The following is a 27,460-nucleotide window of genomic DNA, read 5'->3' as shown; positions in this document are numbered from 1 at the left end:
ACTCTGCATAGTTAGCAGGACTCTGCCACTGGAAGAGTCAGCAGGGCCGGAATGGCTGAGCTTGCACGGACCCTAATAAGATACAGAGAAGAAGGAGAGCCAAAAGGAGAGACGATTCCTTGAGCCAGGAAGGGACCCCTGCCAAGCTGTCTTTCCCTTTAATTCCACAAAGCCCCATGCATATTGCACTCATTGCAAATTCTGGTGGGGAGGATCGAAACCCAAGTAGCTGACATTTTGAAACATTGTCTTTCAAACTTGTACTGTCCCTTGCTTCCATTGATTTCGCATTTAAGAAATCTGTAGGAGAAAAACAAATTTGAGCAAAATTCATTGGTCCAAGATGAGTTGTTAGAGCCAAATTATGCCCCCCCTTTTCCACCCTGAGAAGAACTCCATTTTTATTATGAATGTGATACATCTTTGTCTTGTATTGTTCAGCCATGAGGCTCCCACAGCAAATCGACCAAGTAAATCAAGAGCCTGTTAAAAAGCAATATGGATGCTCCAAACGCAGACATTTCAGTCTTACTGGGTCACTGGATATCTTCATTTTTTATAGCCACTTTCAAGAAGCAGATCATTTCAATTGGTTTTCTTTTCTTTCACTCTCTATTTGTGTGCAGCCCGGTGGCTTTAGGTGAGGCCATTTATTTTTCTGAACGTTATTACCCTTTGCATCCAGGGCCCAGCCCCTTTGATATGGTGGTCACCACTTTCATTACCATGAACTGTAGGGTAGCTGACTCTGCAAAGGAAATCTATGCCTTGGAAGAGCATTTTGAAAAGACATTGATTCAGAGCTTCAGAGTGAATGACTATTTGCATGTTTAGTTAATTCTAAATAAATGTTTGAAAGACCTTGCTTAATTTGGGAAGGGAGGAAGAAACACATTGGATGTTATAAATGGTCTCAATCCAAATTCTTAGCTTGGCATTTTCACATTTGAATGTTTTATTTACATCTGTTCAAAATTGGGATACCTTTCAAGGATAATTTTATTATAGGGAGATTGATGACAGCTCTTACAATCTAAAACACAAAAGTATGGGATTAGAAAAGGAAGATAGCAATCATTGTCACATGTCAGATTGGATATCAGCCTCACTTGGCAAAGAGGGAGGATGATGAGTGGTATTTTAAAACAAAAGCTCCTGCTGGTGAGATTTGGGGGTGGCGGGGGGAGACTGACTACATTGGGGCACGAGGGAACTTTCTGCCGTGATGGACATTATCTGTACCGTGATTGGGGGGGGGGCAGTTTCACAGGTATATACATGATCAAAACTCCTCCAACTGTACGCTTAAAACGTGTGCATTTTATTTCATGTAAATTGTAACTCAGTAAAGTGGATGTTTTTCTCCAAGTCCTGTCTGGTTTAGAATTAGGCAGCATTTCTTCTCTTTTCCAATAGCAAAATTAAGGTCTAGAGAAGTAAAATGACGTGTCCTGAGCGGTTTGTCCAGAACAAAGCAAAGGATACAGGCCCACTTCCAGAGCCCGCTTAAAGTATTTTGCCTCCTTACCAATTGTTCCGATTGCGTGTATACACAGTAAAATGAACTTCTCCATCCACTTCCCTCCAGTGAGCCTGGACCCATTTGTGTACTTGGCTGTGGGCTATACTCAGGAGCCTATCCTTAGGATTGACACTTGTCTCTCCACCACTGGGGACAGTGGCCCAGTGGTTCTGAAGGCTGAGGCCGACCTGTGCTGTGTTCCGTATATGTTTGTGATAAGCCACACTGTGCTCCCGGTTTACTCGAGCAGACTACCGAGTTACGTGGCTTTTATTATTAGCAAGAGTTCCGAGAACTAATTTGTCTTTAAGGAATCCCTCAGGATCTTATTATAAAAAAGGACATAGGCTGTAGAAAACCATTTATAGAAAGCACGTATGAATAGTAGTGAAAAAATAAAGAAGAAGGTAACAGTGACCTAGGCTCTACTACTTAGGAATATACTGTTAACATTTAAGAGACCACCTTTTTACATGCCTCTTTGTTGACAGTGCAACCTGTATCCTAATCAACAAAATGATGCTGTAAAGTTCTTTCCATTATCTCAGCCAAGTTCCCGGCTGTTGATGGCCATTCAGATCGCTCTCAGTTTCTCATCGTTATGTAATGCTGTGCCCAACAACCTTGACCACGTTTCCTTTCCTGTTTGTCTCGTCCCCTCACAAATACGTTCCTTGAGGCAAAATGTTAGTAGCTGTATTTGCGGTGATTTGAAATGTTCTAAGGTGGCAGGGCGGGGGGGGGGGTGATATATCAAGTGTCGATAGTTTCACGGCCTTTGTCCTCCTTTTACCAAATGTCATTTTTCTCCCCTTTTCGTTCCGGTTCTTTCTGCAGTTGCAGTACCACGCAGGCCTGGCGTCTGGACTTTTGAACCAGCAGTCGTTGAAACGTTCTGCTAACCAGATGGGGGTGTCCGCCAAGCGCAGACCAAAGGCCCAGCCCACCACGCTCGTCCTGCCGCCCCAGTGAGTAAGGGGTTTGCGAAAGCTCTTCCGTCCTGGGTGAGCTCTACTTGGTGCTTGGTTTTGGCCCACGGAAAGTTATTTTTGTGAGATCGTTCCTTCTTTTGAAAAAGGGCTCCGCCGAGATTAGAAACCGAGCGTGCGGGTAACATATCTTGTATAGATCTCAAGTGAAGCAGTCATGACACCGTTCGTAAATGACATATTTGGTGCGTGGTTCTTTTTTTCCCCCCACCTGGGATTGTAAGATACCTTACAGCCTTTTATTTATTTCCCCGTCACGTTCCCAAAGTTGGCAGAGCTGTAAGTACGGCTGACGAGACAGCTGAGGAGCACGTTTTGAGAAAGCTGGAGGCCACCTAGAAATCTGGGAGAGCTGGGATCAGAGTCGTGCTGGGCTCACTTGCCCTTTTTTAAGCGAGTAAAATACGATCCCTTCTTTTTCCTAGTAGGAGAGATAAGAGAGACTGTAAGGTTGAGAACATGTTCAGCCTTCACACAGGTATCCACCCACATCGGGCCGCGTGGCCACCCCGTCCGGGATCCCTTGAGGGCTCCTCCCCGGGTTCCCAGGCGGTACCCTACCCAAGTTTAACACTGTTCTACCTTCTTTGAACGGTTACTTTTACCTGTTCTTGAACTTTGTATAAATGGAGTCACACGACACAGAATCTTTTGTTATCATCTCTTTTTCACTCCACACAGTGTCTGTTGGATTCATCCAGGTTGTTTGTTCTTTTTTGTTGCTCTCTCGAATATGCCACGGGTGATTCATCCATTTCCCGGTCGGGTTGTTTTGTGCCAGAAGGCCCTAGTGGATGAAGGCCAGGCTCACCCAATGTGGAATCAGAAATGTAAACACACCAGGGGCTCCTGGGTAGCCCGTTGGTGGAGTGTCTGACTCTTGATTTCGGCTCAAGTCATGATCTCGCTGTTCATGGGCTCGAGCCCTGCATCAGGCTCTGTGTTGAGCCTGGAACCTGCTTAAGATTCTCTCTCTTTCCCTCTGCCCCTCTCCCCCTCATGCTTACACTCTCTCTGTAAAAAAAAAAAAAAGAAGGAAAGAAAGAAAGAAACGTCAACACACCAGTCTTTGCTGATAGCTTTTCTGTGAGCGCACACACTCCCCATAGAGAGGCGGTACCCCAAATGGCTTGGCTTGGACTCTAGACACATTCCCTAGCCTGTCCTGCCCTCCTGTTGTACCCTCTTTTGGTTACATCCTCAGTTACAAACTACACTTGACACCTTGAACAATGCGGGGGTTACGTGACAGGCACAAAGAGCTGTATATAACTTTTGGCTCCCCCAAAGCTTAACCACTGATAGCCTGATACCGACCGGAAGCCTACAGATGACATAAACAGTCGATGAACACTGATTGTATATGTTAAACGTATTATATAGCCTCACAATAAAATAAGCTAGAGGAAAGAAATGTTATTAAGAAAATCATAAGGAAGAGAAAATACGTTCACAGTACCGTATTGGAGAAAAAGCCGCGTGTAAGCGGACTCAGGCACTTCCAACCCGGATTGTTCAAGGCTCAACCATACTTTTTAAAATTTCCAGCCCTGAGCAGTGTTTCCGGGTAAGACTCGGTTGTTTGCCTTTACTCAAGATCTCTTTTCTTTTCTTTTGGAGGAGCAAATATTTATCATACCTACTATCTGCCAGGCACTGTCCTAGGCTGTGGGGACCCAGTCATGAGCAACACAGATGTTGTCCCACCTTCCTGAAGCTTTTTGTTTGCTGGGGGGAAAAGGCCAAACCAAACAAAAAGCACCCCTAAACAAAGTAACAAGCTCACATAATAATTTCTGGTTAAGATTGGTGCTTAGAAAAGACGATGTAGGGTGGTAAGGGGTGGGAGCGGGGGAGACTGCTTAGATCAGGAGGTGGGGGGGGGGGTCTGAGAAGGCCTCTCCGAGGAGGAGACATTTGGTGGAGAAAGGCCAGTGGAGAACTGGGAGGTCACTGGGGATCTTGTCCCTCTCCGGTGGACACTCACACCACCCCTTCTAGGATTTTAGGGTTTTCTTCACAATTTAATGTTTGCTTCCAGGATAAGATGAACGGGACCAACCATGCACAGGTGCGTGTTCCTCAGAGACTTTCAGAGATGCCAGACCGAGAGTTTTTTCCTCTTTGGCAGAAAGCTTCTTTTTTAAATTGTATTTATTTATTTTTTAACGTTTGTTTATTTTTGAGACAGAGAGAGACAGAGCATGAAGCGGGGGGGGGGGGTGGTCAGAGAGAGAGGGAGACACAGAATCTGAAGCAGGCTCCAGGTTCTGAGCCGTCAGCACAGAGCCCGACGTGGGGCTTGAACCCACAGACTGTGAGATCATGACCTGAGCCGAAGTCGGGCGCTCAACCGACCGAGCCACCCAGGCGTCCTGGCAGAAAGGTTCTTAAGGAACATTATCTGTTGTTCCTTGTATGTTGATTTGGTGATTCTGCCAATCTCCAACTTTCAGTCCTCTGTAGTCTAATGGGCCTTGTAACTTGTCATTTTCCCCACATGGATTGTCTACTGAGGCAAGATGTTTGGCGAGAAGTGAAAGACTTTCTAATGGTCCCATAAGACTGGAGCCAAAAAGTGTTTGTTGCCGGCTCTCTCTTGACAAAAGTCAGCTCTTAACCCATCTGTTCGCCATTTGTTAATTTGCATCAGCTTGAAACCTGTTTACAGGTGACGTGCTATTATGAGGACACTTAGAAACTATTTTCAGCACCGAGGCAATCAACAGACTCTGTTCTCATGCCAAAAAAAAAAAAAAAAAGGTGTTCACAACTGTCATTATAAATTTATAATAAATCACTCAAAATACTTAGTTTCAAAGAGAACAGTGGTTACTGTGTCCTAAGAATACAACGTTGGAATGATTTCCTATACTTAGTAGCCTGTTTCCTGTGAAAATTGACTGCCGCCTTTTCACATCATTGAGCTTTTGGGGCTCATGTTATCCTGGATCCCTTCAGAGACCTGTCCAGTAGGCAGGATCTATATCTAAAGGACATTCAGTGCCTTTTTATTGAGCGCCTACTGTGTGCTACTTACTGTATTAGAGTCAGGAATAGAAATACCAATAAGACATAGCTGCTGGACTAATTGAATTAGAAAATATTTTAAAATGAAAACATAGGCCACTAGTGATATATATATAGAAACCAAAGGTTACAAAAAAAGGAAAACATAATAGTACTGTCACCCTGAGAAAGTTATTGTTAAGGTTTTGATGGATATTATTCTCGACTTCTGTGCATATATAATTTTTAAAAACAAGAAACAACCTCCAAAAAGGGTTGTATTGTAATGTCCCGTATCACATCTCCACACTTACTGAGCGTAGCTGTTAGACATTAGTGTGATTTTGCGGAACATAAAATTTGCATATTAATCAGCCACGTTATGGTTGTATTGGGAAGAACACTACTGAGTATAACATTTTTTTTTTGTTATAACCACGACATGACCATAAGCTGACTTTGTCATTAGGGAAATCCCTTATAAAACAACACCCAAATCTTCCAGGGCTGGCTGCATTAGCTAGCTATCGCTGCGTAACAAATCACCCCAAAACGTGTTAGTCTGATTGCAGTCAGATGTAGGCAGGGATGCAGTCATCTGGAGGTTGGGCTGAGGTTTGAAGGTCTTGTCCATGGTGGCTCCCTCACGTGGCAGGCACGTTGGTGCCGGCTGTCGACAAGAGACCTCAGTCGCCCTCCACAGGACGCTTGAGTACCCTCATGACTGCAGGTGACTTGTCCCCAAATAAGCCATCTAAGAGAACGAGAGCCAGGAGGACTTTATCCTTTTTATGACCCAGCCTCAAAGGCACAGCATCCATTCCGCCCCATTCTGTTGGTTAGGAATGAATTTCTAAGTCTCATGTCCTAGGGGAGGGGACGAGGCTTTCCCTTTTGAAGGAAGGAGTGGAAAGAATCTGAGGATGTTATTTTAAAACACACCTCAAAAAAAAAAAATAAATAAAAAAATAAAACACACCTCAGTTGCCAATGGAGAGAATCCTTGCACAGAGGGAGGAATGGCTGAGCCCACAGGAAGCCCCTTTCACTTATTTACTCAGCAAATATTTTCTCAGGGCCTATATGCGTTTAGTTCTATGCACTGTGCTGGGGATTTGGAGATGAGGAAGATAGAATTTTGGCTTTCAGGAAGCTCCGAGCAGAAAGAGAGGAACAAACAAGTAGCAGGGAATCCTGGTAATGTGTGCCAAGTCCCGAGGATACGACCCCAAAGTGCTCGAGAAGGCCACGGGCAGGGTGCTGAGAGGGACCCACGCTTCGGGGGGGCCCGGCCAGACTTCACTGAATTTCTCCGCTGCCGGGTGTAAAGGATGGAGGCTGAACTTTATTAAGAGGGCTCGATGCTTTCTCGCACAGGCTTACGGGATTCTAAGGAAAGGTTTTATGTGTCAGCAGCGGAGGGCCAGTGCTGGGCTCCAGACCCCTCCTCCTCTGCAGCTCTGTTAGTGCGGTGACCGATGGGTTTCTGCATTGGCTTGCGTCGGCATCTGGATGGCAGTAAGGCTACACAAGGCCACGGGCTCGGCCTAAGTGTGCCGAGACCACAGGCACGGCAAGAACGCGGGAGGTTTGTACGGCGTGTTTGTTTTTGAAATGCGGTTGGCTTGAACAGTAGCAGTCTTTGAAGACTCAGTGTCCCCTGAGTTCCTGGAGGATTAGCGATTCGTGAGATTAATGATTCGTCTTTTTCTCCTCCTCCAAAGAAGCTGGGTGGAAGACAAAGATGTCGTTCCGTTCCGTGATGAAAGCTCTTTTGTCACGTGTCAGCGGATGAAGCGACCTCCCTCCTGTGACTCCCGAGTGCTCGCGTCAAGTCTCTTGCAGAAGGGGCATTGGCGTTGCCAGAAAGGAGCCGCGTCCCCTGTTCCTGGGCGAACTCGATCGGGCTTTTGGCCCTTTGTAGGATCGAGATCAGCTGGAGAGCGGCTGTCTTACTCCACTGATCTGCAAGTTGCACGTGGAGATAGCTGCGTGTGTCAGATGGAAGCGTGTTTGCGCTCGCTCAGTAGTGTCAGCGCCCTGACACGTTGTCCCGTGTCCTCTTGTGCTAACACGGGATGTTGGTTTTAGTCCATAAGCCAGGCTGAATGGCCCGTGGTGCCCGGCATCGGCCTGAACACATGCTGGCTCTCAGGGCAGCGAGGCAAGAGAACACTTACGTGTTCTTCTTTTGCACACCTAGATCTCATTTCGATTTGAGGGAAAAATCGTTTTACAGACATGTTATTTTTAAAAATACTACCTCCCATCCCCCGGAAGTCGTGGGGACAGGCAGTTTCTTTCGTGCCACGTTATCCTTCCTGGAAAGGTCCTGACTGCTAAATTTTTTAAGGGCACTTTGGGGGCGCCTGGGTGGCTCAGTCGGTTAAGCGTCCGACTCTTGATTTCAGCTCAGGTCATGATCTCACAGTTCGTGGGATCGAGTCCCGTGTTGGGCTCCACACTGAGCGTGGAGCCTGCTTGGGACTCTCCCTCTCCCTCTCTCTGTCCCTTCCTGCTCTCAAAATAAGTCGTAAATAAACTTGAAAAGATAAAATAAATTAAGGGCACCTTCCCTTTCACGGGCTGCCTTTTCTCTAGTCATTAGGGATACACGGTCCATGCGGCCAACCGGCAACAGCTCTTCCTCTTGTCCAGTGTGTCCACCCTCCCAGCTACTCCGAGCCATGTGTCCCCTGGTCTCCTTTGTCTCCCACGTGTCAGGATTCCCCTTTCTCCTAGTTTATTTCCGGCAGTGTGCAAACACGCTCACCCAGACCCGCCTCCCGTAGGAAGACCTGGCTCACGATCCCGCGTCTGCCAGCTCCCACCCCCACTCTCTCCTCGTGACAGCGCGACTTCTCGAAACAGTTGACTGTGCTTCTCTCCAGCTCCGCGACCAGGCCACCACTGTTCTGATTTCTATCGCCGTACCCTAGTCTTGCCTTTTCTAGAACTCCACGTAAATGGAGTCATGCAGAACATAGTATTCTCTTTCCAGTTTCTTTTGCTCAACGTGATGGTTTGGAGACTCGTTTATGTTGTATGTGTCAGTGGTTTGTTTCGTTTCATCGCAGAGTGGTGTTCCTTGGTGTTCTTTGGAGTCTGCTGGCACCATTTCCTCCACATTTTGCATCTGTTTCGATATCACCTCATACCTTTCGGAGTGCCGGGAGCCTTCCTGCTCCGGTTCGTGGATGACCTACCCTGGGTTTGAGTAACAAAAACAGCACGCAGGGACAAGTGTTGCTGGAAAGAAATGCCACCAATTCAGGAGGTAGCAGGGATAATGACTCGGCACATACACCTAGGGGTTCCAGTGTTTGAACAACAGATTGCCTTCGGTAGGGCCACTAATTTGGCTGTGGGAGTTTAACTGACGGAGGCTCATTTTCCGCCACTACCTTGCACGCTAATTCCCAGGAAGATCATCGACTTGAAATTACACACGGTGCTTGTACAGATGATTGGACTCTTTCCAAGATGTGTGGTAAACGCTGCTTCTGTTCTTGAAAGGCAGAGGCTCATGTTGTCTTTTGCTTAACGTGAAACCAACAGGAATCGCAGAGAGCAAAGCAGTGGCATAAATCTGTCCTTGGCGATGGTGATGAATGAGGGCGGGAGCCTCTCGTGGTCATTGGTGTTTCAACCGAGCAAGGCCAGTATCTGCCAGGACGAAGTGCAGTACACCCGGGGCCTCTTCCTGTAGCTTCCTGGCCATTACATCGTTATCTTTCCTGTTGCCGATTTTCAAGACTTTTTTTTTTTTTTTTTTTAACATGTTGTTGTTCCCCTCAGCCACACAGATATGAAACTCCAGGTTTCTGAGGTTGCTCTGCCATTCCAAAAACCTTGATGCAGATGTTTGAGTAGCAACTGTGGACGTGCTTCCTTGCAGGGACCGAATTTGCTTCTCGACTAATTGAGCTTTTGTTTTGCCTCATGAGGATCTTGGTATTTTCGTCGAGGGCAGAATTTGGTAATATGTCGATAAGTTTATATTAAATTCTTCCACTTAGATGATGATGGGAGCCCTTGAACGAGAATATTTCGCATCCCTCTTTATTGGAGTTTCGTTTGCCTCCGAGCAGACCAACGGTGAATAAACCATGAACGAGGAGCACACTGGTTCATTGCCGTGAGCTTTAGAAATGCAGAGTGTTGTGTCTTGAATCCCTTTCTCCTGGGATGCTTATTCCACAGGCCGACTCTTCCTGAGTTTGGGCTGGTGAGCCGAGCAGGTGTCCTGCCTGTACCGAGTGTCCCCGAAAAGGAATAGAGAACTTGGCGGCTGTGAGTTTCCTGAGTTTTGGAAAAGTCATCAAAACTCGAGGAGGAACTCACTAAATCCTTCTTTCCCCTACCGGCAAGTATTAAGTAACAATATTCATTAAATACCACTGAGAGGCTGTGTAATAAAGAAATAATCCTAGGCCTTGGTGGCTGTAACTCTCCAGAAGAGTTGAAATTGAGAATATAATTAAAGATTAAAACATTGTTTGCATTCTAGAACATGGAGAAATCTTTGTCTCCATTGCGGGACCATATTAATAAGGGAGAGATCAGATTCCAATAACCAGCAGCGCACAGGCTCATTTATTCGCACCAGCCGTGCGTCAGCTGTCTGACTCAGGGCTGCTGTTGTCTTTTCCCTACAAGGCCGGCGCCGTGTCCCGGAAACGGTGAGAGACACTGGCCCCTTCGCAAAAAGTGTATCCACATCTCTTTGGGGTCCCGAGTTTGGGTAGGAACGTGCACACGGCAAGAGTTACCTGTGTGTATGGATCTTCACTTCTTTAATTCGTCATCTCCCCCCGTTTTGTCAACAAAATTATCTTTGGTCTGTTAGTTTCAGCCAGTTTTCTGTACGAAGGTGAGAAGGTTGGTAGAGACGGGCGTGCCTGCCTCTTGCAGGGGTTCGTAATGGGGACCGGGAGAGCGGGGAGAGCACTGTGACGTGTCAGGCCATCTTGACGGTGACGGAAGGACTCCCTCGGTGTCCAGAGCTCCACGGAGCCAGCCTGCGCTCCCGGCCCCCCGAGTGGGAGCCGGGGAGGGGGGAGGCCCGGGGCCTCGCGCGGCTGCCTTGTAAGAGTCTCCCCTCTTGAGCGCTATTTCACTTGCTCCCCCTGCTGTTTCGTGGCTCTTCACAGTTGTTCGGTTTCCGTCTGCCTCGAAATAGAATCAGAAGGCGTTCTGAGGCCCAGGGTGCAGACTTGTCTTCCCCGACATCCGGTCTGCCCTCCTGCCTCGCTCTCCTTGCTCTCCAGGGTGTCTCGTGTGGGGGCTCGGAGGAGACACAACGCGCTCAGTAAAAGTTCTTGCAACGTCCTTTCTCCTGTGTTTATGTGCTCGTGTGATTGGCAGGTAGAGAAGGGAAGGGTCTCTGCCTGTCTCTCTCTCTCTCTCTCTCTCTCTCTCTCTCTCTCTCTCTCCCGGCCTGTCACTGGGACAAGAAAAATGTGGTCCACTGACTGGGCAGGAAGAAACCCTCAACTCCTCACTGCTGTGATGCTCGGCTCTGGAGCTCTTCCCGTGGCATTTGCCACTGTCCACAGTATGTTTTGGTTGGGCTGGAAACTCCTGGGAACCAGGGCTCCCCGCGTCTCCCGTCCGGCCTCGACTGGCTGAACGGACAAGTACCACGGGCTGGTTCCCCTCTGTGCGACCCCCCACCCCCTCCGCCGCCGGGCGATAAGGTTGAGAACACCTTTTGACAAGATGTTTACTGCTCATGGCTATTAGTAAATCGGAAATGTGAGCGTTGGGTATTTAAATGGCCGGGAACCAGGTACCACTTGGACCGACAGAAATCCCTGCGGTGGCGGGGACTCCGAGGTGTGGGTGTGGCCCTGCTGAGGGAGGATGGCTGGGACTGGATCTGGAGGCTCGGGCAGCAAGCAGGGCCCGGCAGCTGGGCCGAGGCCTTGCAGCGGGTTCCTGCAGGGAGCCGCGGGCCCTGGGGGCTCACGAGCAGGGGCCCGTGTATGGAAAGTGGTATATGAGGACGATTAATCAAGTAGTAGAATGCAGATAAATAAGGTAGTCCTTTGTAGCTGTTTAAAAGATAATTGGTTCATGTTACTTATCTTTTATCCCCTCTCTTTGGGCAGGAGAAAAATCTCTGGGAGAAATCAACGAGGAATCCCTCATAAATATTAATGCAAAAATCTGTCTATGGAGAATAAATATAGGGACATTTTGTTTTAAATGCTCTATGTCGTTGTGCTTCATTAGCATAGATGTCATAGAAGCTCCTTTTCTCCCCTTGAGAGACCGTATTTAGTTCTGCTAATAGCCGCCCGCTGAAATCTGTAGCGTGTCGCTGATTGTCATCCTTTCGGTGGACAGAATGACTTTGCCCTCCTGCTTCAGCCAGAGGGTTTCCATCCTCAGAAGTGCTGGCCCATGGCAGGAAGCCAGGAGGAAGTCCAGGATCATGTCTTACTAGCTGGAACCTCCGTCTGGACCTTTGCTTCGTGCTGTCTGGCCACCTACTGTGTCTGTGTGCATGTACCCGTGCGTGTGCGTGCATGTGTGTTTATACTTGTCACTCTGTAACCATTGCCCAGGCATTTTCTACAGGCTAGGTGTTTGCTTGATCAGGCTGGAACTCTAAAGGTGCAGAGTTCCTGCTGTATGCAGACAGACGAGACACAGAATGAGCTCCGTTATGAGCATGTTAAGTTGGAGGAGCTCTAGGTCTTTTTTATTAAACATTTTTTTTAATGTTTATTTATTTCTGAGACAGAGAGAGACAGAGCATGAGCAGGGGAGGGGCAGAGAGAGAGGGAGACACAGAATCAGAAGCAGGCTCCGGGCTCTGAGCTGTCAGCACGGAGCCTGACGTGGAGCTTGAACCCATGAACCATGAGATCATGACCTGAGCCGAAGTCGGACGCTCAACCGAGTGAGCCACCCAGGTGCTCCTAAGGAGGAGCTCTAAGTCTTGAGTGAAAGGATATGACGGACTGGTGTTAAGATCCGCCGTCTTCCCCCTTCTCGACAGTATGTGTGTCGGAGTGGGGGAGAATATGATAAAAATTAGCTACTAACTGTTGAAACTGGGGGATGAGAACGTAATAGTGTTGATGAGCTCATTACTTACTCTGTTTTATCTACTTTTAAGTGTATCTGAATATTTTCACAATAAAGTGTTTTTAATATATGAGTCTGAAACTTACATTGTTGTTGAAGAAATGGTTTTGGTGATCAGCATTGTAGGGGTGGTAGGGAAAATGCCAGAGTGGATAGAATCCACTGGCGGGGGGGGGGGGTTCTGAAGGGAGACCAGAGGAGGGCCAGCAAAGGAGGAGTCAGCCCTCCCGCCCAGCCCTTCCCCTCTTGGTGGCCCTGCAGCCTCTTACTGTCTGATTCTGGTCCTGGCCTCACTCTCAGCTGTTCTGACCTGTGTTTGTCCCAGACCTGTTGTGACACAGCCTGGAATTTCAGTCCCAGTGTCTTCCCTAGATACCGAATCAAAGAGAAATCGCATAAAATAGACAACTATAGTAAAGAACTTGGCCATTAGGCACCAAGTCAAATGTGGCAGCCTGCAGAATCGGTTTAAAAATTATATTTTGTTGTAGGGGTGCCTGGGTGGCTCAGTCAATTAAGCGTCCGACTTCAGCTCAGGTCATGAACTCACAGTTCATGAGTTCAAACCCCATGTCGATCTGTGTGCTAACAACGCGGAGCATGGAGCCCTCTTCGAGTTCTGTGTCTCCCTCTCTCTGCCCCTCCCCTGCTCACACAGTCTCTCTCTCCGTCTCTCAAAAGTAAACATTAAAAAAAATTTTTTTTAATTACATTTCGCTGTATCTGCTAATTGTGTTTCTCCTTTACAAGGTGATTTTATCCAGGAAGACAGCTGTCTGGTGTGGTTATGACATCACTCTGGCCATTACTGGTGAAGGAAGGGAAGAAATGGGTGGTTGTATCATACAGCTCATCCGATAGAAGCTGGATCTTTTTTTTTTTTTTCCTCTTTGCACTATTTAAAATCTATTTTTTGCGTAACAAAGAGCCAAAGTTTCAGGATTATTAGTCACCATTTCGCACTATGCCTTTCTATCTAATGCTGTTTGCAACTGAAACTGTTCCCCTGCCCCCCCCCCCCCCACGTCTTTCTGTTCTTTTTTAATGGAGAGTCATTTCAGTGGTCTTTTGATGTGTGTGTCTTTTTCTTTCTGTCACTCTGCCCTGAGGCTATTAGTAACCCGTAGATTTTGGCCCAGAAAGTCCCTATTTAGGGTTGAGAGTGATCAAGAAGCAGTAGCCAGTTTCTCTGTTCACCTTTGCTGAAAACCGTTCCATAAACTCTAACGAGAACAGTGACCTCAGTCACATGAGAGCAGGAGAGAGTGGGAAATGGCTCCGTCTCTTAGCTTGAGACTCTTAGGGCAGGGTGGATTTTGATCTGGTTGTACTGGTCGTTCTGATAGTCCTCATTCAGGATTTTTAAGTAAGAACGTGAAAAAAACCTGTTTTCAGAGACACTGTCTCCCCAAGCTTGCTTAGTGTGTCATTGCCTTTCTGTTCGGAAGCAATCTCTCAACCTCGATTAAGCTCTGAGCTCAGGGCCTGCTCGTCCTTGGGGTGAGCTGTCAAGGTCAGTTCTCACTCTGGGGACATTCTGCCAGCGGGGTGGTGCAGGCACACCCGGGGGATGTTGCAGGCTTGGTTCTAGACCACCGCCATAAGGGTGGATATTGTAATAAAGCGAATCAAATGAAAACTCTGGTTTCCCAGCTCATATAAAAATTGTGCTTACGCTATACTGCAGTGGTTTTTTAAAAATTTTTGTTATGTGTATTTATTTTTGAGAGAGAGAAACTGAGTGTGAGTTGGGGAGGGTCACAGAGAAGAGGGAGACACAGAATCGGAAGCAGGCCCCAGGCTCTGAGCCGTCAGCACAGAGCCCGATGCGGGGCTCGAACTCACGAGCCACGAGATCATGAGCTGAGCCGAAGTCGGATGCTTAACGGACTGAGCCACCCAGGCGACCCTACACTATACCGTAGTTCTATTAAGTGTGCAATAGCATTACGTCTGAGAACAATGCATATACCTCAATTAGAAAATATTAGCATTGCTAAAGAATGCCAGTCATTATCTGAGTTTTCAGTGAGTTGCAGCCACTGATTACAGGTCACGATAGCAATATAACATTAATGAAAAAGTTTGAAATAGTGCAAGAGGTACCGAAATGTGATACAGAGACTTGAAGTCGGCGAATGCTGTTGGACAGGTGGTGCCGATAAACTTGCTCGATGCAGGGTCGCCACAAACCTTTGATTGGGAAAGAATGCAGTAGAGTGCAGTAGAACGAGGTGTGTCTGTGGCGGACCAGGTGGGCTCCCAAGCAGAAGGACCAGCCAGCCAGATGTGGGGACCCAGCCCTTGTCAGAGATGAGGGAGCCTGTCGAGCAGTGACGCCCAGCCCTGGCTGCACGTTAGAATCACATGGGGGGCTCTTTGCAAGGAGAGGCCCCATTACGAACATTCAGAAACAGTTCCCAGGAAGATTCCTGTTTGCATCTGAGATTCAGAACCACTGCTGCGGGCGGGTTGTAGGGGGCACTCCAGGGATGGAGGTGTCTGGGAAAACTGCCGTCGGGACATCTCTAGGAGGAGGGAGTCACCATTATGGGGAGACCCGGCCAACCTTGTGCTTATGGCTTTAACTCCACACGTGGGAACCTGCTGGAACTTAAAAGTCAAAAGAAGGCGGATCCTAATTTGATTGCTTCCTCATCAGCTCCCAGATGTATCCAGGGTTGCCAGAACATTCCCCTGACCAGTTGTAGCTTGTGACCCTTGGGTCCCCAGAAAAGACAGTCTGACTTTTTTTCCTTTGGGTAGATTTTTTATTTTATATTGTGGTTTGGTCCCTCTAGTTAAATTAGTATCTCTAACTAAGCGTGTTGCTTTGTCATTAAAGACGCTTTTAGATGTATTTATGTCAGTCAGAACTATACAATTCAGTTCATTGCAAATCTGTTGCGATTTTTTTGTCTTCACAGCTTTATTTTTTTAAAAATTTTTTTAAAAATTATTTTTCTTTATTTTTGAGAGGCAGAGAGAGACAGGGCATGTGTGGGGGAGGGGCAGAGAGAGAGGGAGACACAGAATCCGAAGCAGGTTCCAGGCTCTGAGCTGTCAGCACAGAGCCCTACTCGGGGCTCAACCCCATGAACCGTGAGATCATGACCTGAGCCGAAGTCGACGCTCCACCGACTGAGCCACCCAGGCGCCCCTTCACAGCTTTATTTTTTTTTTAACTTTAATTTTTTTTTTTTTTCACCGTTTATTTATTTTTGGGACAGAGAGAGACAGAGCATGAACGGGGGAGGGGCAGAGAGAGAGGGAGACACAGAATCGGAAACAGGCTCCAGGCTCTGAGCCATCAGCCCAGAGCCCGACGCGGGGCTCGAACTCACGGACCGCGAGATCGTGACCTGGCTGAAGTCGGACGCTTAACCGACTGCGCCACCCAGGCGCCCCACAGCTTTATTTTTTAAGAGCTTTCTTGCACCTGTCTAAAGTCTATAAAATTTGACATATGTATATACCTGTGAAATCATTGCCTTACTTACCGTTATCAAGATAACGAACGTATTCATCACCCCAGAGGTCTCCTCGTGCCCCTCTATAATTCTGCTCACCCCACACCTCCACCCCACCCCGGTAACCACTGGGCTGCTTTTTGTCATTATGGATTAGTTTACATTTTCTAGAAGTTTATAGAAATGGAATCGCACAGTAGATACTTTTTATTTTTTTTTTATTTTTTTTTTTAATTTTTTTTTTCAACGTTTATTTATTTTTGGGACAGAGAGAGACAGAGCACGAACAGGGGAGGGGCAGAGAGAGAGGGAGACACAGAATCGGAAACAGGCTCCAGGCTCTGAGCCATCAGCCCAGAGCCCGACGCGGGGCTCGAACTCACGGACCGCGAGATCGTGACCTGGCTGAAGTCGGACGCTTAACCGACTGCGCCACCCAGGCGCCCCAGTAGATACTTTTTAAAATGTGCCTTTTTTACTCAGCATAATTATTTCGAGATTCATCTGTATTGTTGCGTGTATCAGTATACCATTTCTTTTTACTGCTGTATTTCATTCCACTGGTTGGATACGACCACACTTTGTTTATCCATTCAGCTGTTGCTGGCTGTTTGGGTTGTTTTTTGTTTTTTACTGCTGCTAATAAATAATTCACGTACAAATCTTTGTATGGACGTACGCTTTCATTTCTGCTGGGTGAACACTTAGGAATACAGTATCTAGGCCATGTGACAGGTGTATGTTTAACACTAAGAAATTGCCAAATTGTTTTTCCAAGTGATTAGAGTTCTAGTTGCCCTGTGTCCTCGCCAACACTTGGTATGGTCAGTCTTTCTATGTTAGACATTCTGATAGGTACGTAGTGGCTGTGTGGCTGTAATGACTAATGACGTCGAGCATCTTTTCACATGCTTAGTTACCGTCTGTGTAACTTCTTTGGTGAAGTGCAGAAAGAAAGTTGAGGCCTACTACATGAGAAAGTACTTTTGAGAAAGTTACTTTGATTTTCTGGTAGTGGTTCCTGTCTTCCAACCACCAGAGTCTAGACTTCTGCTGTCCTTTACCTTTCGTTGGTGTTTATTTGCAGTCTGCTCTGCCTTTTATTTTTAATCTATTTATTTATTTATTTGTTTATTAAATGTTTATTTTGGGGAGACAGAGAGCGCGAGTGGAGAAGGGGCAAAGAGAGAGGGAGACATAGATTCTGAAGCAGGCTCTGAGCCTGTCAGCACAGAACCTGATGCAGGGCTCGAACCCATGAACCTTGAGATGATGACCTGAGCCGACATCAGATGCTTAACTGACTGAGCTTAACCAGCTGAACCACCCAGGCGCCCCTTACTTATTTTTAAAATTCAACAAATAAAACCCCTTGTCCGTAATGGTAGGTACTGGATATTCAGAGATGAATAAACCTTCCTTTAAGGAACCTGGCGTGTCCTGGAGAGATAAGACAAGTAAAGAGGCCATTAGGATCTGAGAGAAGGACGTGAAATTGACCCTAAGGAGCCAGGAAAGGCTCCCTGGAGGACGTGGACTTGGAAAAGTTGAAATTCCTCATAAAGGGACTTAAATAGAGCAGCCGATGACAGGCCCACTGCCCAGTATCCCCTAAAAGGAGATGAAAGGAAGGGACGGGGCAAGACGCTGTGGAAATAGAAGTGGGAACTGCTGAGTGAGCCGCCCGCGCCCTCACTCCCCTGCCCGGCTCTCCTGGAGCCCACCACCGAGAGGGGTGAGCGGATGCCCATCCCGCCGCTCTCAGGAGGCTTGCTGGGGCCCAGGCTGCTGCTTAGCCCACAGCGTCCTATCGATGCCATCTCCTGTGGGTGCCGGGATGTACCTGGGCGATCGGGGCATTGCTGTGAAAGTGGTCCTGAAATGCAGCCCCTTCTCTGGCCCTCCTTCGAAGGCAGATGTTTATTCTCCCCTACCCCTCTCATCTTCATCCCTGGAAACCTTGGGTTTTTCTTTTTTTTTAAATGTTTATTTATTTGAGAGAGAGAGAGAGAATGAACAAGTGGTGGGGGCAGAGAGAGAGAGAGAGAGAGAGAGCGAGAGGGAGACACAGAATCCGAAGCAGGCTTCAGGCTCTGAGCTGTCAGCAGAGAGCCTGATGCGGGGCTCGAACCCACGAACCAGGAGATCATGACCTGAGCCAAAGTTGGACGCTTAACTGACTGAGTCCCCTCAGGCGCCCCTGGAAACCTTGTTTTTAACTCTGTAGTAACCACAACGAGAGGCTTCACCAGGCTGGAGTCTCAGATCAAACCCCGGTCTTTAATCCTGGTGGACACATGAAAACAGGGCAGGATAGCCTTTTGGGATTCCCCCATGTGCCTTGCCCTGTGCCTTCGTGAGCCAAAGCTTCTGATGCCCCTCCACCTCTCTTACTCTGCTGCACCTGGGGCCCGGGCAGAGGCACTCCTGCATAGATCTCTCTGAATTCTTCCAAAATGCTCGTGACTCCAGGGACTTTCTCCCCCTGCAGCTGTCCCAACTCCCCACACAAGGGGTTAGACTTACTGGGGCTTAATGTCCTCAGAGGAGAAACTTGGGGTCCTTAGCTACTGATTCAGTAACTGTTCCCTTCACCACCCCCAGCCTACTCACTGCAGCCTGGAAGGTTTCCCAGGGTCCCGTTCTGCCTACACACCTGCTCCTATACTCCATCTCAGCGCCCCACAGAAAATATCCCCGTGATGGCCTCTCACAGTCTTTGGCAAAGTTTCACTTCACTTTTGTCATATCATTAAGCCAGCCTAAGTCCCAAGCACAACAATAGCTCTAGAAAGATGTTATTTTCCTATCCGATGTATAACAAAATAGATACAGACTTTTTTTTGGGGGGGGGGGTGGGCCTGGATACCTTGGAAAACATAAAATAAAATAACTGAGATAAGGAAACAAAAGCCTCCAAATTCCTTTCCTTCTCTTCGCCAGAAATCCTATCTCTTCTTGTTCACTAGAATGCACCCACCCTCCTCCCCCCCACCCCCAACCCCCAACCCCCATGGTGTGGCATGCTCCGAACTTGACTTCACACATCCGATGGGGGAACTAGGCTCAATTCTTACAAATAACTTCCCCTCTCCCCATTTCTTGGTGCTTTATTTTCTAACAAAGCGTACTTATAATTTAAAGGTCTCCCAAGACCAATTAATTCAATGCGGTTCATCCAGCAGACATTTAGACAGTGTATGGCATTGTGCTCCCCGCTGAGGAACCTCTGATATTGTTGAGGGACATGCCTAGAGTGTCATGAAAGCCCAGAGCTGGAAGGGCCAGGAGGCAGCTACTCCTCTGCCCTCATTTCACGGTGGAGGAAGCTTCACTTTGGGTCGTGAAGTGTTTTTCTCAAGGAAGTCACAGAGATTTATTAGCAGAGCCAGGACCCGAACCCCTTGACTGTTTTCCTGCTGATACTCTACCACTGCCCCCTGCTCTGGGTGGGTAGGAGTGATAGAGAAGCACGAGAGAGAGAGAGAGAGAGAGAGAGAGGGAGGAAAACAATCAGGATATTGAAAAATCGTGTCTTTTTTTTTTAAAGTTGGTGTTTCTGGGTGGAACCGTAGAATCGCCACCCCTGTCTTGCTTTTCTGAGATTTCCCCAAGTGGGATACTTGGCTGATTCCTCCTTGAGTCTTGCTTTTGAACCTGCCAGAAACCACCTGGCCCGTTTGCTTCTGGTTCTGCAGGTGGAAGGGGATGGTTTCAGCACTTGTGCGTTAAAAATTCCAGCTTTCTCCTCCAGCGCGCCTCCCGGCCCTGGAGCTCTGCCCCTGTTAGCACTGCTTTCTGGCAGAAAAGCAATACTTTGTCAGCCAGTAGGAAGGGAGATTTCTGTTCTACAAATGAGCCCAGATTTATAGACTCCCGAGTTCAAAGAAATGAGTTGAGAGATCACCAACCAAAGCTTGACTGCACAGCGAGGGAGGAAACACCACAGGGCTGGTTCCTAACTGGACGCCGGGACGGAAGGCACTCGGGTAGCTGTCCATCCGTCCTCTGAGAGGCACGGGCCCTCTCCACGACGGCGCCGCACCTCAGACCTCGTGCAGTCTCCCACCTGGGAAATAGCAGCACTGGGGTTCGGACCTTGGTGCCGGGACTCCAGAACCCACGCCTCTGAGCCGTACGAGTTGTGCCTTGTATTCACCCCTGACGTAGGTCGGGGTTTCCGGACGCAGATGCCGAGGTGGAACTGGGGGTGCGGTGTAGTTAGCGGGGATCAACACCTGTGGAAGGAAGGAGGAGGGAAGCAGCTTGGACTGGGGCGGCTGCCCGCTGGGATGCAGGCCCGACAGAGCCTTGGCCACCCAGGAGGCGAGAGCCTCCCGGCCTTTTCCCTCTAGACCCTCGACGGTCCGACCGCTCACCACTGCCCACGAGGCTGTTTACCCTCTGACTTGGCGCCACTCGTTCTTCCCCCCCACGAGGTCGGGCCTTCTGCAACGCTCGGGGCACTGCCCCTTGGGAGACCTTTCCCTCCCGCTGGCCCTCACGGCCTTCCTGAGCGAGACCGAAACGTAGCTGCCATGCATTTTTGGCTCGTACCCACGTACCAAGGTGGCTCATCCGTAGGGCGAGCTTGGGCTTTTGCCGCCGCCTCCGTTCGATCGCACGGGGTCCCCTGTGCAGCCGTAGACAGCAGCTATGGGAGGAATCCCGGGCCGACCTGCTGGGTGCCCCGGCGTCTGAAGCCTCGGGTTCTGCTTGCGCTCGGTCCCAGACGTGCTTGTTGCGGGGCCCGCTCGGCCCGAGAGCAGCACCTAGAGAGGCCCTCCAGACACCGAGCTGCTTTCGTCGTGGTAACAGGTGCGACACGCAGTAAGTCGTGTTTTGCTTTGGGTGGGTAGAAAGAACTGTGAAAGGTCTGAGACTTTTGTCCCCACCCCTCCCCCTTTTCAGCTAAAATGTTAGCTTACCGCAGTTACACGGATGCCAAGTTACATGGTCCCAGCGAAAGGAGTCTGCGTCAGCGGGGTCTCGTTGCTTCCTTGTGCCCCGTTCCCGCAGAGTTGATGTGGGTGGGCCCGGATGGATGGATGCCTGCGCCCGGTGGGGGGCTCAGCGCCTGGGGGGCCCACTGCTGTAGGGCCACCTGTCAGCAAGCCTGTTCTGTATTTCCGGAGCCATTGCCTCACCCCTAAAGGCCGCTCGCTGCAAACACAACCTTGAGAAACTTCCCAGACAAAGAGTGGTCGGGGCTTCGCGTTCCCAGCATCTCCCGCAGATGTGTGGGAGTGCGAGAAATCTGTCTCTCAATAATGAGATGGGCTGGCCTGCGCCTGGCCCCTGGATTGCTAAACACTTTATGGACGTGGAAGACATAGCACGTGTTTTACCAAGGCCTCCGATGACTTGGGCCCCTCGTGCTCATCCGCCCTGATCATTATGTCACTGATACCATGGATCGCTGTCATGATCCGAGGGATGTCCAGGCACCCAGCAGGGCAGAAGTTTGCTCTGAGGCAGGACTGTGTAAATACTGCTCTGGGTTCCACGGGACATGAACTGTTTCTGATCCCTCTTTTTTTTTTTAATTTTTTTTTGGTGTTTATTTAATTTTGAGAGAGACAGAGAAGGAGGGGGGGGCAGAGAGAGAGAGAGAGGGAGACGCAGACTCCGAAGCAGACCCACGAACCGTGAGATCACGACCTGAGCTGAAGTAGGACGGCTTAACCGACTGAGCCACCCAGGGGCCCCTCTGGTCCTCGTTTTTGATTGGAATAGGAAAAAAAGGCATTCACTAAATCAGTGGCTGTGTGTGACCGGAGGCTGTATTATTCTGCTCTAGAAAAGAGGGTACATTTGACACAGCGGCCAAGATCAGGGCTAAATTCCTGATTGAGTCCTCTGTGGCCTGCAGTCTCCCTCCAGGATCTGTCTGGTTTCTGCAGGGGTCAGACTGGCAAATTAAACAGAGAAGATGGAGACCACTGCCTCTGCCTCCTCTGGATCCTTCAGGAAGGCGCTTAACCTCTGCCGTTGCCCTGGGATGCAATATTGTTTGTTTGCATAGGAGTGGGACAGGCCAGGGCGGCGTCAGACTTCCACTTGGCCTTCCCCACGAACCAAGGACCTAAGTGGTGACTGTGCCAGCTGCCAAGTACGTAGATCCCAATTAGGTGCCACCAGATGGGTCTGCAGACAGACCCAGGGCTTGGAACCGCTCACTGTAAACCAGACCTTGGTCAGGACTCCCATCTAGTACCTGGCCCCCATGCCCCTGCTCTCAACAGCCGGGGGATGTGACAAAGCTTCAGGTCCCAGGGGATTAGTCAATGCAGAAAAGTGGCTCTCTGCAGCTGACTCCGACCCCGAATGAGCTGCCGGCTGGAGGTTACGTGCTGACTGCACCCCCACAGCTGGGCCTCCAGGCCTTCCTGAAGGGGATCTGAGTGGTGGTTTCCATCTCTGCCTCAGTCTTCCTCATCTACGAGACTTACTGTGTGGCTAAGATCCAGAATACTACTCTTGTCTTAATTCCTCCCCGCCCCCACCCCCCATCCCCACTCCCCACTATGAATCCTTTTTTTTTTTTTTTTTTTGTATAACCTTTCAACATGGTAAGGAAGGGTTTGCAAGGAAGAAGCTTTGCCTTTTTTTTTTAAACTACCAGCTGGTGTTAAACTACTGTGTTATTTATTATCAGCGAACTTATGTAAGGACTGCAGAGAGCACTTGTTCTTAGAAATTTCTAGTCAGGTTGGGGATTTAGAGCATAGTGGGTATGCAAATAAACAAGGAAGTGGACGGAAAGAACAGGTTCTCCAGCTGACCAGGTTTGAGCCCAGGGTCTCCCACTCGCTGTGTGTGCCTCAGGGCACGTTACTCCCTCCTAGTTTTATCGTTGGTGGAGCAGGGGTCATAAAGGGACAGTACCCACCATCCGAGTATGTGGTGACGGCTTGGTCACTGCTGGCTGCTCATTTCTCGTGATTATGGTTATTGACGGTGACGGTAGTGTGACTCATGAAATGAACGTGGTCGGTGGCGAGTTCCGCAGGGGTCCCGGGGAGGGGCGGCAGGGGCTCCGCGGTAGAGGCAGGCTCCGCAGCGGTATCCTTTGTATGAATATGTGTGTCCCTTCCAAGAGTGGGCACCGAAGAAGGCAGTATGGATAGATGAGAGCGTTAGACACTTCTACCCCTGTTTGCATGGAGCTGGCTTCCTCCTGTGAGGTGAGAAGATTTCCTGTCAGTGTGGTGGAGACAGTAACGTGGCCTCTTCTTTTCTTTTTTCTTTCTTCTCCTCTCCTCTCCTCTCCTCTCCTCTCCTCTCCTCTCCTCTCCTCTCCTCTCCTCTCCTCTCCTCTCCTCCCTTCCCTTCCCTTCCCTTCCCTTCCCTTCCCTTCCCTTCCCTTCCCTTCTCTTTCCTTCCCTTTTCCTTTTCCCTTTTTTTCTCTTTCCTTTCCTTCCCTTTTCCTTTCCTTTCCCTTTTCCTTTTTCTCTTCTTTTCATCAGTTTAAAGAGATGAAATTACATCTCCTATTGACATGTCCATTTTCGGCTGTGCGCACGCATGCACGCGCACACACACACACACACACACACACACACACACACACACGATATGCATAGGAGGACATTGTTTTCTTTCCAGATAATGTCCTGGAAACTGGGCAGTAAAGGATAATAAAATGTCGTAACACAGGTCACCAAATGAACTTCTGAAAGCTCTGCTAACAGGCAATTTTGGTAAATGTCTTGGTTAGTAAGAAGTAATGCATCCAAGACACTGAAAAACCTATGAGTTCCTTCCTGAATCTTCAGGAAAAATTCGATTCCATTCCATGTATTTTGTGTTGTGTTTTATTGTACTTTAATTTTGAAAATTATTAATATATGTATGTTAAGTGTGGTGCCTTAGAACAGGAAGTTAGGTTCTGAACGCCCTGGCTTTTTCTGAGAGGACAGATGAATCACAGAGCTCACGTTTACCTCTTACCCTTACTGAATTTGACTCCGCTTTGAGAGGTATGGGCAGGGGCAAGTCTCAAAGGTGTCTTTACTGCTTTCAAGTTAGAAAATGGGCTCCTTTGGATTTCTGCGGCAACTAACAAAATTGGGATGTTCTTAAGTTGTTTTCTAAGGGGTTCCTGGCTGGGTTAGAGAGCTCTGCGTTAAAACCTGAGTTCTGAGCGGTGGTATCTGAGGGTAGTTCTCTCCCAACAGGTGCAGACTTAGGTCTCTGATGGCACCTGCAGGTTTGGAAATGCAGCCGTACTTTAACACGGCAGGCATCTGTTGTTTTGCATGGCTGCCTTAAAGATATTTGGGTGCAAGTAGCAGTTATGAAAAACTTGTCTTGGAAGGGAAAACAGGCTCTTAGTGCCTCTGGGTTATGATTTAAGAGACGGGACTTGCTCTGCTCTGTTCTTTAGCACGCCTCCAAATTTCTCATCGCTCTCTGCCCCTGTAATGCCGATGACATTGATTAATGAACTGACCGCAAATGTTTATGGATTTGCCACTCCATGTCTGATTAGTGCACAGTGTTATGTGCCCTTGACTGTGAGGAACTTGCAGTCCGGTTGGAGGTTGAAATTGTGTTCAGAGGCAGATTAGAGACCACCGGTTCCTGGTGATTTGTATGGTCGGTTCTCCAGGAGACTCTTGTGAGCTGAAGTCCTCTGGAAAGTAAGATTTGGCCAGATCTCTGCTCTAATGGAAATCCTAGATTGGGTCAGAACCGAGGGCCTTGGGGCAGACCTACAAAGCATGGCGTTCAAGGCAAACCAAGGGGCCGTGTCCTCTTAGAGCAACATTGAATCGGTGACCAGATAGGATGTACGACCAGAGATTGGATCCGAAAGGACTAAGCCCGTGGTTCTGAACCTTTTTTGGAATCACAGACGCTCCTTGCCTTTGGAAGATGTGCAAACATTTGTGGAATCAGTGCACTAGGAACTATTCCATATGCTAGAGATCTGGGATGCCTAACCAGATGAGATCCCGTTTCACGGACTTGATAATCTTGGGAACATATAAATAGTACATGCAGTTTCAGGACCCTAGGTCAGGAACCTCAGGGTCGGTCCGAAAGAGGGAATCAAGGTGGAGGTTGTTGGAGATGAGCCGTAGGTATTGATTATAAGGTGTCTATGAAAGCACTCCTAAGGGCCCTGACCCTTTGTAGACAAGATTGGATCTGGACTTGGAAGGAAGCAGAACCTCTCTTAAACGCAGAAGGTGTGGGGAGGAGACGTCGGGTGGGCTGAAGAAGAACGGTGAGGGCGATCAGGGGTGGGGCTGGTCCTGTAGGAGGAGGAGAGTCCACCGCGCAGTTTGTGTGCCAGCCGGACTCTGGGAAGGTTCTGGCTCAAGTTAGAGTCTAAGTAGAAGGGCGTCAGTGACAGTGTTTTGAGCAAGGTGCTGCCAGTTCAGTTACTTTACGTGTGAATATATTGCTTCCTAATCGCGGGTGTTAAAACACAACTGTATCATACTGAAGTAGATTATAGGTGGACTGATAGCGAATTTGTGTTATTCTGTTGCAATTTCTGAAGAAGTATGTTTATGTAAGGGGCGGGTAAAGAAAACAGGATGGCACAGTATGGGTAATTGCTCGAGCTGGCTGACGTGGGAGTTGATGAGACGGTTCTCTCTGCTTCTGGATTTGTTCAAGCATTTCCATGAAAAAAGTGAAATTAAAAACAATATGGCTGGCGGCACGACATGGTGAGTGTGCTTAATGCCCCCGAACTGTACTTTTGAAAATGGTTTCGGTGGCAAATTTTATGTTGTGTGTATTTTATACCACATTAAAAAAAGAAGGCATAGGGGCGCCTGGGTGGCTCAGTCGGTTAAGCGGCCGACTTCGGCTCAGGTCATGATCTCACACTCCGTGAGTTTGAGCCCCGCGTCGGGCTCCGTGCTGACAGCTCAGAGCCTGGAGCCTGTTTCAGATTCTGTGCCTCCTTCTCTCTCTGACCCTCCCCTGTTCATGCTCTGTCTGTCTCTGTCTCAAAAATAAATAAACATTAAAAAAAAAAAAAAAAAAAAAAAGAAGGCATATCTTACCTACAAAGGGGTGATATCAGACAGTGATGGGCAGCCACAGACCCACTGCCAGGGCCTCTCAAGACACAGTTTTATGGGCTGAAAGGTCAGAGGAAACCCTGGGCTCCTGCTGTCGTCTGAGAGGGAAGTTCCAGGCAAAATATTAGAACCGGAGAAGTTTCCTCACTTCACGGTTTTGCTAAGGGAAAGCTCAGTCTGAATCGGCGAAGGCCGAACAGTGAGGTGTTCTCCAAGTGTTATAAATGCGTTCTCTTGTAATTTTCGCCAGCTACGTATATAATTGCCATAGGCCTTGGTTTCTTCACCTACAAAATAAGGATGATGATATTTACACCTTGCGCCTGTTGTGCAGTTTCAGGAAGGTGATGAATGTATAAAGAAACCCAGCACCATGCGGTGGGGTGGCCCCACGCTGGTGAACGTCTCCGTCCAGACCTAGGGTTGCAGACTTCATGGCTTCTTTAGTGGACAAATGACAGTTGCTACATTAGTAACTATTCCCGTGTAAGCCAGCATCCCGAAGTGACTAGCAAAGAATGTTATCTCAGCTGTCACTTTTTTTTTTAAATTAAAAACTGAGTAATCCCGCACCAGAGACACTTTGGAAAAAGAGCTTATCGTTTTACCCCTGAGTATAGTAATTTTGTTTTACCTTGGGGCTGTTGTATTTACAAAAGTAACTTTCCTAGCTCATATGTTTTTAAAATTGTAAACCTAAAAGTCAACTAATTCAGTCTGTGTCTTCATAGACACACACTGACCTTTTACAACAGCCTTTTGCCACCCAGGACCTCGGCGGGTCCTCTCATTGTATCACTGGGAACTCTGAGGGCGAGGTGGGCGGGACAGGAGCCCGAGTTAATTCCCCCACCCCCCAGTCCTGACTCCTAGTAGCCTGCCTTCCCCCACTGCCTCAGTAGAATCTAGATTAATGAGGTTTCTGGAACTTGTTCTGGTAGCGAGAGGACCAATTTCACTGGCAATTCTTCAGGACTGCCCATAGCATTTTAATTGCTTGCTATTGTGTCAAAATATTGTCCTCCTGACAGTTGAGATAATGTAAACAGAAAGCAAGAGGAGATCGAAAATTGAGTAAATTTGCAAGAAAATAAGAATGCCTTTGAAATACCTAAAAGACTGATTTAATATCATCAGGAAAACATTTTGATCTCATGCATTGTCAGGTGTGATATTTGGGGGAGGTAGTGATTTCTTTAAGACAGAACCTGTTTAAGCATGAAGTTTCTTTGAGTTTAACACGGCTGTGGAAAGAGCTCAAGCTCCCGCCTCGCCTCCTCTTCCTGCCTGGCCCCCCTTCCCGCCTGGTCCCTTCCTGCCTGGTCC

General features: G+C 48.3%; 1 protein-coding gene across 2 annotated transcripts in view; it reads left to right on the top strand.

Annotated features, from left to right (window-relative positions):
• MED27 (mediator complex subunit 27) overlaps window positions 1-27,460 on the top strand; it is a 201,718-nt gene that overhangs the window by 63,889 nt on the left and 110,369 nt on the right. For both annotated transcript variants that reach the window (XM_030292950.1, XM_030292949.1), the window contains exon 3: window positions 2,360-2,490. In XM_030292950.1, the coding sequence (XP_030148810.1) occupies window positions 2,360-2,490 (131 nt within the window). The remainder of the gene's footprint in view (window positions 1-2,359; window positions 2,491-27,460) is intronic.

This window comes from Lynx canadensis, chromosome D4 (genome assembly GCF_007474595.2).
Source record: "Lynx canadensis isolate LIC74 chromosome D4, mLynCan4.pri.v2, whole genome shotgun sequence".
In the NCBI taxonomy this organism is placed as follows: Eukaryota; Metazoa; Chordata; class Mammalia; order Carnivora; family Felidae; genus Lynx; species Lynx canadensis.
The sequence above is the reverse complement of the archived record's forward strand: the minus strand, read 5'-3'. Positions and strand labels throughout refer to the sequence as shown.